General features: G+C 39.7%; 1 protein-coding gene across 8 annotated transcripts in view; it reads left to right on the top strand.

Annotated features, from left to right (window-relative positions):
* atrx (ATRX chromatin remodeler) overlaps positions 1 to 10,018 on the top strand; it is a 44,236-nt gene extending 34,218 nt beyond the window's left edge. For all 8 annotated transcript variants that reach the window (XM_060885838.1, XM_060885837.1, XM_060885843.1 and 5 more), the window contains 5 exons: positions 3,149 to 3,298; positions 6,626 to 6,739; positions 7,184 to 7,279; positions 8,040 to 8,168; positions 8,697 to 10,018. In XM_060885838.1, coding sequence (XP_060741821.1) covers positions 3,149 to 3,298; positions 6,626 to 6,739; positions 7,184 to 7,279; positions 8,040 to 8,168; positions 8,697 to 8,921 — 714 coding nt within the window. In that variant the 3' untranslated portion in view covers positions 8,922 to 10,018. The remainder of the gene's footprint in view (positions 1 to 3,148; positions 3,299 to 6,625; positions 6,740 to 7,183; positions 7,280 to 8,039; positions 8,169 to 8,696) is intronic.
* The last annotated feature ends 2,995 nt before the right edge of the window (positions 10,019 to 13,013 follow it).

The raw sequence follows: 13,013 nt of genomic DNA, 5'->3' as shown, positions 1-13,013 counted from the left end.
AGGGGTCAAGACACTGGGCAGAAATATCTGAAACACTACTTATTGGAAGTAAATACAAAGCAGTATACTTGAGATATAAACACGGGAAGAAATAGTCCTCGTCCTTTGAACTTTGAAGCTTTGAGTTTCTTTTAAAACACCATCAGGATTTATTTGGGATTTCATTACAACTTTTTGTGGTCTTGTCTGCCAGATCCTTTAAACAATTCCCTGAATGAACACAAAAGTTTAAGAAAAACTAGCCAGTTTTTTTTTTTTTTTTTTTTTTTGTGTAGCACTGATTCAGATGGTGCTACAGATGTTGCTCATCACACACCTTTTACAAGGGTCTTTCAGGCCTTCTTTGTTTCGATAAGCCTGTCTAAAAAGAAAAAAGAGATCATCTTAAATAAAGACTGGCTAAGGACCGAGTGAAACACAATGCCGCTAGCGCTATCGATTTGCGCCAGCTGTAAATGTTCATATACCACGCATGTTTGCATGGACTGAATTTGGGCTTGGACTGTGAATTTGGGCTCAGACGGTTCTTCAACCTCGAGTTTATAATGGTCTCCGCTAGTCTTTGTCTCTGCATGTTTTAATCTAGCTTGAGCAGTTATTTTTGTTTATATATGGCTGCAGTATCATTTTGAATTAGTATTGTTTTAAATTTACTTTAATACACAAATTACACTAGTGCCCTAATCAGGTTGTCAGGTAAATGATCAATTGTTATACTAGCTTTGCAGCACAAACTAACTACTGGCTGTGTTTATTGACTGGTTTCTCTCCTTTCCAAGCATGAATTTACACCATTAATGTCCCTCAGTAATTTATTGAGAGGACAGGATAAAATGAAACTAGAGATAAAGCAAGCTTTTTTTCATTGTTGCAAGTCATGCCTTAAATTGGAACTAATTGCAGGTGGGAACTGAGCTTTGTCCCATATGATCGGTTAGAGGAATCATTCTTTAGTGATTTGGATTTGTCAGGGTTTTTTTTTTTTTACTGCAAGTTTAATTTGCATAACATTAACACATTTTGCTTGTTGCTTTGTCACAAATTTTTTAGTTTTGAGATTTGTTTGTAAATGAATGAAAATGATTGCTGGAGTGCGCCACCTCAGCCCTGAAGATGCAGTTACTAAGGATGTAACAAGTAATTGAATGCTTTATGTTCATGTTAACGAAGCTTTGTTCCTCAAGCTTCATATCTGACATGCCCACATGAAACACCTAATCTGTTCAGTTCAAGTACATCTCTAATAAAGACTACACAATGTAGTGAGGCCAAATCATTTGGCGTTAATTACATTATCTTTTTTAAAGTTTGTTTATTTTTTTCTGTCTCCCACATTTTGAAAGTACGAGCATGCTCTGACTTGTACAGGTTGGCACCAATGCCTTTTAGCATCTAGAACCAGCACAGAAAGCTTCCCAGAGTGTGAACCTCATGTAGCTCTCTGAGGAGTATTGCGTTGATTCAAAAAGCATACTGTTCACCTGGGACCGTCCTTGTCTCCCAATTTCACCCACTTTTTTGCCATTCCTGTGGGACCTCCTTCTCCCACAAAATCAGGTGGCTTTATTTCATTTTCCTTTTAAGATTTTGTCCACCCCACCCCCCTTATTTTCTTTCTTGGAGGTAAAACGATAGCATTTGCTTAAGCCGTCTTTATACAAAGGAATAGCCCATGGTAAAGGCAGCATTTATGGTCATTAGTGACTCTGCTTGAGATGCACATGTTGGGCAGGTTGACGAGACAGCCTGGACCACCCGGGAAGCTCCAGCTCAGAGATTAATCAGGAATCCCAGCATTGTGAGCTCTCTCCCAGACAGCGCCACTGTCATTTGACCCCTTCAGATCTGTGACCCATTTACTGGCTCAGCAATGAAGAGTGTTCATTTAAACCCGGGCTCTTGCGCTGCCTCTGGGCTACAGTGTAGAGCAAGCAGTGTTTCAGACCTGTTCAGAAGAGATGTAAGCAACAGATTAATCATCAAATTGCTTTCTTGCTGGGAAAACATCCCCCCTTTTCACGAGGAACTCTTCTTTTACTGTGAATGTTGAGTAATGTAAACACACCTTCAAGATTTGTTTTCGATGTTTTTGTGAAACCTGGGAGATGGTTAGAGAGGTCTTAAAGCTTTGATAGTGCAGTGGAGGAGGGGGTTCAAGATTCTGACATGTTTTAATTAGTAACTCAGGCTTGACTGAATGTGCAGTCATGATTTCTGGCTGTGGAGGTTATGGGCTGGGCCTTTACTGATTACTTACTTTTGCCACATGTTTTTATTTTTCAGCCATCAGGCCCACTTTAGCCAAATGACTTGATGTGGAGGAATCTGTAGCTCTGCAGTGCATTACTTTGCTGTGGCGTAATGCAGAAAACATGGCAGTGTTATTTTTACCTGTCTGAGCCCAGATATCTTTAGGTTTTGTTTTTCCATAAATAGACCTTGATCTAAGGTTTTTATTTTTTTCCCCGTTTTCTTTTCCTCAGTTACCTTCTCAGTAAAAGATCTAGTTCAAGTTTGTTGCATAATGTTTTCGATTGGTTTGCTTATCATCTACTAATAATTTGTGTGCTGGATTTTCTTTTTATGACAAGTATTTATTAGATATGTTTGCCATTGCCATATAGGAAGGGTCCACTTAATGCGAAGACAACAAAAGAGATTAAACATTAGCGGTGAAGAGTAATATAAACCATATTCTTTGGCTGGAAATTCGGATTCACTCAGGTATTGTCTTCATTGACGCCGTTGTCAGGGAAACCTGTACTGCAAAAAAAGCCACAATTTGTTTAAAAACACTTTTGAGTGTTGGACTGCTGACCTTGCAGCTTTCAAAATTAGTCCTGCAACCCAGCTGCTACATTTCAATCTGTAATTTGTGATTGGATTAGGATGATTTCCTGTCTCTGATTAAAAGTTTTTGATTACATTAAATAAACTGACCTACAAGTAAAAGTCTGTTTTTGCTGGTTGCTAATTGGGCCGTGTGTGTGTGTTCTAGATGACTGTGCACAGGCTTAAGTAGTTCAGAGCAGAAACTACAGTAATCACAGAAAGTCCTTCTTGCCTGAAGGATCGTTTTTCACCTAAATGTAAGGGTCCTGTGTGTGTTGCAGTAGTGCCTCACGTGTCCTCTCCCCTTTTTTCGCAGGACCCTGTTCTGGCCGAGCTGCTTCAGAACTTCAAAGATCAGATTGTGGGTTACCACGAGCATGACTCCCTACTTGATCACAAAGAGGAGGAGGCTTTGAGTGAGGAGGAACGTAAAGCCGCCTGGGCTGAGTACGAGGCAGAGAAGAAGGTAAGCCGACTCTTCATCCATAATGACTTGTCTGGTCTACGACACATCTAGGTATGCCAAAGTTTATAAGATCTCTCTCTTAAAAGGCACTCTTAAACGTGAAATAACGAACCCTGGGTCCTTCTAAACCACAGGTAAAGATTTCACACTGCTCAGAATTAACCCAGGGTTAAGTCAATTCTGTTTCACACTGTACATTCCTAAGCTCTTGGTTAAACATTATTTTCATATTTACGATGTCAGCAACCACTGTGTGTGACCAGTTCAAATAAATAAATTGTCTTGCACTTACAGTTCAGTAAGAAACAATGTTGGCACAAATCCTCCTCGACCATTTTAATGGCCTCCTGAGATGCTCAAATGCACAAAGACAAGGAAAGAAACTTTTCGCCTACTGTTTACACAACATGTAGGGTTTCAAAACATGTGATATGATTCACATACTGTTCAGTTTCTGATCGGATGTCTGTTGCCAAGTATCCAGCCATAACATCGTTCATATATCATCGATCGTTTTACACAGAAACGTGGGGTTAAAGACGCAAAAGCGGTGCTAACCCTGTTTCTGAGCCTGCTTTGTTAACCCCAGCTAAAAATGACAACTGTGACATTTCTCTTTTGAATAGTATTCATGGTAGATCATTGGCTCTACCTCCTCCTGGCTTTGCAGCAGCCTGAGGTCCACATTCTTTTTGATTATTAAACATTTATTCTTTCATTTTTCTGGATATATATTGAACATACTGATTTAATAATTTACAGTGGTGCATATTTTACATTACATCAGAGGGCGTGAATAATGGCTGTGTGCTAGTGCAGGACTTCAGATACAGCTTCTGGCTCTTGTTTGCAGCACCTTTACTAATGGCTCTGGATGTAGCACTTGTTAGTAAACCAGTCAAAAAAGGAATGTTCTGGTCTATAAATAACACCTTTGCTCGATCTTAGATAGGGTAATACTTTAAAAAAAAGAAAAAAGAAAGAAAGAAGGAAAAAAAAAGTGAGGTCAGTTGAGTTTCTCTGGTAATGTTAATGTGGATAATCGGTCACTGATAAGGTTTGACTGAATATAGTAAAGAGAATAAACATCCATCAAGCTTTGGATTGAGTCGCACATTGGCCTTTTTCTTTGAGATGTTTCAGAGCCTTGCATGGCTATGTTGAAAGTAGGAAGTGTATACAAGGTACACCATGTAAGAATCAGAATTAATACCACAAGAATGATCCCAATCTTCAGTAGTCAGCCTAGATGTCTGATTAGCAGTGAAGGTAGATCTATGGATAATTAAGTCTGTAGCTGCCCTGTTGATGGGCAGTTAAATCCAGGGATATTATGTCCAGAAGTGCTAACTGTGCCGCTTCTATGCCATTGCAGCGCCGATCTGATTGCAATATGATCTGATGGTAATCAGTGTAGCTTTTTGAGCAGCTGGACATGGGAAACATTAGCAGCACCATTCAAGTGCACCCAAACCTTATTTCTGCCTCTTACTGCAAACACGGCACCTGGAGAAATATGTCCTTGTATGAAATCAAAAGCTGAAACGCTCCACTTTTCCACTGGTGTTGGTGTTTTACGCTGCCAGGGAGACGCTGCTGCCAAACGTTATGCTGACATGCACACTCATTAGTGTATAGGAGGTTTTGTACACAAGTTTAATTGTTCTTGGGTAATTAATTTTCTTTTTTTTAATCTTTTTTGTTTAATGCTGAGTCCCAAGTATCACACATCTTGTTTTAAGGCATTTATTTTAATGCGACTTAAAAGGCTGATGTTTGTTGTCACTTTTAACTAGAGACGACTATGTAGAACCAGGCATTTCATGAGAAATTGAATAGTGTTTTTAAGTGTGATTGCATGAGTTTGTAAGGAATATAAGGAAAAAAACATGATGAGGCGTGCAGGTATAGAAAGAGAATTGATTACAAATTGGCATAATGAGCCTCAGCATGGAGTTACTGTCGCATAGAAGCAAGTGTTTTGTTTTTGAACATTTTATGGGGATGAAAACATCAAGGAAACAGCAGTTTGTGCTTCATGAAGAGCGAATAAACGTCTCCTTTACAGAAAACTGAACAGAGAAGTTTAATTTTGATTAACACACTTGTGTCAGAGCTCTGCTCTAACAAAAGACTAAATGCACTTGATCAGACCAGATTTTAGAATTTTTTAGAGGGTTGGGAAGCTTTTGTGCCTTGTTACATTATAAAAGGCTTAAAATGTTGTTAGTGTCCTTTGTTACTCTTCAGGTAAACGCACTCTGGGGTGTTGACCCAAATCTAGTCTATAATTAAGCTACAATAATAACTCTTTTAAGTTGTTGTTTTTAATGATTTATATATTAAAATGGCTTTTTTCATGGTGCTGTTAGTGAAATATATTGTGTACTATATATTTTGTAATGTAAGCAACACCGTTTACATTACGTTTACAATTACGGGTCAGCTGTGCTGTCCCCTCGACTGCTGCAGCACACCTGCTCTGGCACACATCTGGGAGAGCTGTCATTCAACATCAGTGTGTGTTTATGAAAAGCGCACACACACACACCACGAGAATGTAAGGGAGTAAACAGCACTCATGTGCTCCAAGGGCTCAGTCACTCTCAGACCCTGACCTTTTGTTGAGCAAGACGCACGGTAATCGTTCACCCCGGCATTTTTCAAACGCACATTCTGAGCCGGTGATCGCCGTCTGCCGGCTGCAGTAGAAAGCCGTGACCGTTATTGTTAGCCGCAGATGGCGGACACATCATGCAGGTGGAAAGTGAAGTCGGAACGAAAGTGTGCTTTGATTAACGCATATTAAAAAGAGTGATTCATTTTGACATGTTAAACACGTCTGCAGAGCATTTTTAGTTTCGTTCTTTAGAGGATTTGTAGTGGCATCTTTAAGATATTTCAGCGCACGTCTGAAGGGCGTCATCCATTAGACTCAATGGAAGTACATACTGGCATTCATCTCTTAGGGTAATTGAAACCTCTTTATGCACGGACAGAGAGGACAGTTGGTCCAGCTATTTCAATCTGGAACAGCCATGCATTAATCTATTTTTAAATATTTTTTAATCAGTGTCTTCTACTTACAACGAGTGGTCTCAGAACTATCGACTCCGCTAGCCATCATGTGATTAATAACGGTTAGGCTGACAAAACTGTATATTACATAAACACCCAATAATTTTCCCTCACTTCTTAACATTCCAGTGATACCAGAAGCTTGGTTCTTTTTTTTCTTTTTTTTTTAATAAATTAGGATTGGTGAAATTGACATTTAGTGCATGTCCTCCATACTAACAGAATGGGATATTTTTGATTTTGTTCCAGGGTCTCTCTATGCGCTTCAACCAGCCGGCATATCCTAATGTAGGCATCGGAGGATCAAACTACTTCCCCTTCAATGTGGCAGCTCTGGCCTCCATGTCCAACCAGCAGCTGGAGGTTGGTAGCAAGTGCTGCATTCACACTTTACATGCCACAGTTCCTCAGCTAATTTGATGCGGGTCCCCGGTCACTCAGCAGTTGGCGCAGGTCTGTGCCAACTGCTATTTATGGATGCCTTCATTGCCATTGTGTTATTGAATGCATTCTATGTTCAGTCAGATTATAAACAGCACACAGTGTCTGTCATTGGACCTCGTATATCAAGCTGGATATGAGTATATTTATCCATTAATTATTGGCAGGAGCATTTACACAAGAAATGTAATATTCAAGAAAATCTAGTTAATTCCTGGGGAAAGCTGCAGTGCAGTGCAAAATTCCACTTCATAATAAAGGTCTGCTGTTTGATGAATAGAATAAATTGTGGTTCTTCAGTTTAAGCCAAAAAGCGTTGATTGATGAATTGTCTGCTTCCCTTTTCTTCACAATTCTACGTTGAAGGACCTGATCAACCAGGGACGACAGAAGGTGGTGGAAGCCACCAATGCCCTGAAAGCTTTGCCCCGGGAGCCACTTGAAGATGTCATTGGCCAGGTGGTAAGTAATGGGTTTGAGAGCTGCCAGTAAAACAATTAACAACTAAATGTTGCTATTATTTACAATTATTCAGCCAATTTTTCTAGTAAAGAAAACACGATGGGGATGCTGTTACATGGCGACGGAGATTATTTTTCAGTAGCTGTAATGTGCTCAAGTGTTCTTATACAACATAAGGCTTAAATAGCAGCGTTTCATGTTACAAAGAAACTTCAAAGCAGGCGGAAATCTTAGTTCTGGCCTTACCTCTGACTGTTCAGACTCAGACTGAAGGCTAAATAGCTGTCTTTTCACAAAAGCTCTCACCATATCAGCAATAGAAGCAATAAATATTAGAACAAGTGCACTAATTATAAACCTGTGATGCGTTGCAGCTAGCATAGCCGCTGTTACTGAAAAGTAATGAACAATTTCTGAGCAGTCAGTGGTGTTGTATAAATTTATTGCATTTCAGGTTCACTGAAAACCACCTTTTACAGTCCCATGATTTAACAGTAATTAAAGATAAACAGATTAACAGATAAAGCCCAAATTACTAGCGATTCCTGTTCTGCTATTAGTCTTTAGAGGAATGTTTTGGGCCAGGCAGGTTGCTCTTCATGTGCACACTTTAGTTCTGCTTGGCTGTAGAGTAAGTACATCAAAGACATTAGATGTTTTCTCCATGTTTATGGATACGCCACAAATATGGTTTATACGCGAGAGGCTGTGCATGTGTCTTCAGAGAACTCTGACTAACAGGTGGCTTTGTGTTTGGCAGTGGAAGGAGAATCCCAGTCTGTCAGAGGCCCAGGTGCAGGGCATGGCTCTGGCCAGACAGGCAGCCATCGACATGGAGCTGAAACACAGAGAGGCCGTGTACCGAGACATTCTCAATAAGCAACAGACGGTAATCTCTGTTCTATATACGGTCTACTTCTTTCTCATTTATTTTTACTCATTTTTACCGTAAAGCTCTGCTAGTCGTTCTCAATCTGGGTAACATACGGCACTCAGAAGGGCCAGGTGTTTACTTTTCATATTGTTCAGAGCATTTCACAACAATATGACTATGACTGCTGTTTGGGTTACGAGATTGGGTTAGATTTGATATAAAGGTTGGGTTCAGTTTAAAGTATGTTGAGTTATGAAGAGCTAATGGTTAATTCATGTCTATTTAAACCCTAGCTGAAGATTAGTTAACTCCTCTCTCTTTGACGTTCCTAATAGTGAGTTGACCTGCTAAGGGAGCACCAGTTTGCATTTTCACATCAGATTCCTACACGTGTAATAGAATGCAAAAAAAAGTCGAATATAAAGTATATTTTTTAAAACAATTTTTACCAATTCTGGCGTCAGCACAGCCTATTCTTGTGAATCGCTTTTGTATCACTTTTGTCAAACTAATTTTGCTGCCTTATTTCTATCTTCTCCACAGCTGATGATGTACGTGCAAAAGGTGATCACCAATCGCAAGGTTCATGAACAGCAGATGGCGCTTGCCAGGCAGGGGATGCTGATGAACCAGCTGGCCATTCAGAATGGCATGGCCGGCGGAATGAGTCAGATGGACCTGCTGGGCCTGTACCAACAGCTGGGTGCCCTCCAGGGTCTGCCAACCCCCCAGATCGGCAAAAACCCAGGGCCCTCAAAGGGCCTATAGATGCCCTCATTAAAATGGTGCCCTTTTTTTGGCCAGCTCTTGTGTGGGCTTCCCAAAAATAACCAGCTCGGGACCCTTTTTGCCTCTTTTGAGCTCTTGTGTAGAAATCTGGCACAGATATCTAGAAGACTTTGGCAGTATGGTTTGTAATTCTCTGTATATACAGCCTTAGTGTTTAAGTTTTATTCTTTTTTTTTTTCTCTCAAAATATTTAAAATATTCTCCCAAAATGCTTTTAAGCATTGCATTGTTCTTTTCCCCTTAAATAAGGGCTGTGCATTATTTGAATTCTTTTTTTTTTTTTTTTTTTTTATACAGGTCAAGAAAAAAAAACAAAGAACTTGCAAACTCTGTGGACCATTGTGTTGTTCATTACATATGTACTAAGTGATCTAGAAGAATTGTATTAGGTACCGCATAATATCTGTCTACTAGTGGATGATCAGTGGTGCTGTGAAAGCCCAGTGCCCGATACACACACTGTTTTAAACACCTTTATCAAAGGAGGGAAAAAAAAGATGCAGTGATGGCCTTACATCAACAGTTTGTTATTTTCAAACACACTGAACAGACTCTTCTTTTCTATTATGCTTTTAGGCTTTTACACTCGTCGTTGCTTAAATTGTAATGGAATGCCTGTGGTGTTAAAATTGCTTGCCAGATTCCCTGGACTTTTGTATCTTCTAATTCCTTGTTGTAAAGTGATGCCTAGCATAGTGTTGTACTGTTCATTTGTTTTGTTCCTCTCGTCTTAGCGGGTTCTTGCCTCTCTGAGATGACCGGTTGTGCTCATGTAATTTAAAGGCAAATTTGAATGGTTAGGCTGCATCTATCATACAATGCTATCTAACCATACTAGGCTGGCCCTCAGGCTACCATACTCTACTTTTAGCACATTTAAAAATGGCATAGACATTTCTAATTGGATTCTAGTTTGCACAGGGCACATTTCGGAAACGTAGATCAACTTTTCATTTTTCTCACAACAATCTCATGTTAGCAAATATACCCACTTGTTTTGCCATTTATCTGATCTATTTACTAGAATAAGTATTTAATATTACATTTAAATAAAGTGACCAAAAGGGTGATTTGCATTTAGTGGTGTCATTCGTGTCATTAAGTCTATATTTATTTATCATTTTGTTCTTCAGATTACAAGGTTTGCCTTGTTTGGTGGTTCAGATGAAGTAATTTGGCGCTAATCTCAAGAGCCGTCAGTTCAGTTGAGAAATTCTTTCAAGTCACCAGAAGGCATTCAGTTTGGTGATATTTCTCATATGTTCATGATTTCTTATGGCTGTTGGGTGACATAGGTGTGATAATCCATGCGCTGTCTAAACCTGTGAAAAATACTATGTCCTTCACGTGTCTTTCACATGTTTGTCATTGACTAACTCAGAACTCAACTTAGACTCTTGACTACAGACTTGTGAAATTTGCACTCTGACCAAAAGCCTAATAAAATAGGACCACCAAGTTAGCAGAGTAAATGAATATAACAGTTCTGTTTTCAGCCTTATATGTGTATGTTAGTCTGTCAGTTCTGCATGGTATTGAGCTACTCGGATCCCAGCAGTAATTAATGTACCACACTGGGGGACAAAATGTAGAACTTGAATTAGTGTTGCTGGTTTTTCTAGCACAGTTGAGAGTAAGAAATGTTCAATCAAAAAATTGGTTATCCTTCTTACGGAAAATCAGAAAAGGTATCTAAAAGGCCTGGTGGGTTTTTTTTTTTTTCTCCAAACTTTTGCCACAAAACTGGAAGTAAGCCCTTGTCTAGGACTTTACAGCATGTTGTAGCTGTACTGCTTTCCTTCACTGGAACTATGAGGAGCCAACCTGATTCAGTGTGACAATGACCCTGTGCACAAAGCAAGCACCATGAACACATGGTTTGTCTGGAGCAGAAAAACCTGTATGTGCTACACTGAGCCCTGAACTCAACTCCACTCAACTGCCTCACTAATAAAAAGGTAAATCCCTAAAGCCAAATTTCAAAATCAAGTTGAAAGGCTACCCAGAAGTGTGGAGGTGCTATTAATGGCAAAGGGAGAATAAACCAACTGGGATGTCAGCAAGCATATGAGTGTGATGGTCAGGTGTCCACATACGTTTTGCCATACAGTGTGTGTGTCACACACACATACACAGGCCACCCACTAATGTGTCGTCGTATAATATAATGAAAATACCATTTAGTGCTTTTTTTTTTAATGGTTAATTTTAACCCTGCCATCATAAGGAAAGTCGTCCAGTGTGGGATCAAGTGGAGGCTCAGGAAATCCATCAATATGGAATAGGCCTGTTCAATCAACATGTGCATAGGTTTTGACACTAGCAAACGGGTTAATAACGATGACTTGGTCTGTTTTGAATGATGATCTCAAATCCTGAGAAATGATAAGCGAGCAATAACGTTTTAGGGCATGTGGTTACAGAAAGGAATCAACAGTGGTCTAGTGTGATTCAGCCTGACCTGAAGCAGAGCTACTCTGAAGCTGATTATTTTTCTATCACAGCTTGTCCTGCATAGTTTTATTCCTCTTCTTCTGAGGAAATTTGTCAGAACTTATAATTTGTCTTAAAGAATAACGCATCACATCTTATCCCTTTTATAGTAACTTGTGAAAAAGTAATTATGTGAAAAGTTCACGAGTTACTTCCTGCTTTTATTTCGGTTCTGCAAACACCACATCACTAGCTTCAGTTTTCTATCTTGAAGTTCTCTCGAAGTTTTAAAAAAAAAAAAAAAAAAAACACACATCTTGTCCTGATGATTAAAAACTCCTCCATCCCAGAGATTTGTTCCATCTAAATACTGCTAAAAAGAATCAGATTAGGCCTATCGCTTACACGTTATTAACTCATAATTTTGTTTTTCATTTTTAATAAATCTGTGTAAATGTTTTGTTAGAGGTGTTGTAAATAGTTTAATAAAAAATAGTCAGAGCACTTTCCCTCGAAATAATATATAGATGCAGAAAAACATCTCAAACCTGATTTAGGTTGTAAAGGCGCAGGGATAAATGCTTGAGCCTTGACTCGCGTGCAAAAAAAAGAATTTTGACTTGAGCACATTTCCATTCTGAGCATACGGAGCATCCCTCCTTCATCTGCAACACCTCTTCTGTAAATTCCTATTGTTTCTCTGCCAGGATTTCTTCCACTCGGGGTCTTTCAGTTTTCCATTTGGCCCTCCTGAACACCCACCCCCCCTCCCCCCAAGGGAAGCGTGTATTCGCAGCTCACAAAAAGAGTGAAACATTACAACTATTGCAGATGTTGAAATGTTGATCCCATCTTTCTTAGAAGGAGATTACCACTAGGCTACATTTGCAACACATTCCTCCTGGCCACTGGGCAGCTGTTCCCCTCATCTGCGTACTTCAACTCCACTGCTGATCTCATGGAGCGTGAATATGCATTAATGCTAAAAGTATCCCAGCAGGCTTGTGCCAATTTGAAGCAGATGACATGTAATTGATCATATTTTCACAGATTGTACATATCTTGTTCTAGGATTTCAATTTGTCTTGCGGTGTCGTGTGAGAGTCAGCTCTGTTAATCGCCATGTGCAAGCAAACGACACGCTGGATCTGTTTGGAGGGAGGGTTTCATTACAAATCATTGTTTTTGTGAACCAGAAAGTCTTCAGGCCCTATTTTTCAACAGGTTTGTCAACCAGCGACCCACCTTTTATTGTTTTGCTTGCTGAACACGTTTGATTTATGCCTCTGCAGGCTGTTTTGGGAGAACTTTCTCATAGGTTTCTTGAGCCAAGAACAGTCTCTTTACATCATCAGCCATCATCCACATCTCCATAGAGATTGATTACGCAGGGCTGCAGCTCTGCTCTGGAATTCACATTCTCTGGAGCAGTAGGCATTTGTCAGATGGACTTTCATCCCTGGTGTAGTGCTGTGATCTACTCTGAAGCTATTTTCTGTAACTGTGCAGCTCTGACATGCTTCGTTTTTGATTAATAACCGTTGCTCGTTCAGACATTTCTGTCCCGAGCTTCGGATTTTACCGTAAGCATCTTTCAATGCAATGAACAAATCAACTCGATACATCTCCAGGGAACGT

This window comes from Tachysurus vachellii, chromosome 13 (assembly GCF_030014155.1).
Source record: "Tachysurus vachellii isolate PV-2020 chromosome 13, HZAU_Pvac_v1, whole genome shotgun sequence".
NCBI classification, from domain to species: domain Eukaryota; kingdom Metazoa; phylum Chordata; class Actinopteri; order Siluriformes; family Bagridae; genus Tachysurus; species Tachysurus vachellii.
Note: the sequence above shows the minus strand (reverse complement) of the source record. Positions and strands in the feature narration are given on the sequence as shown.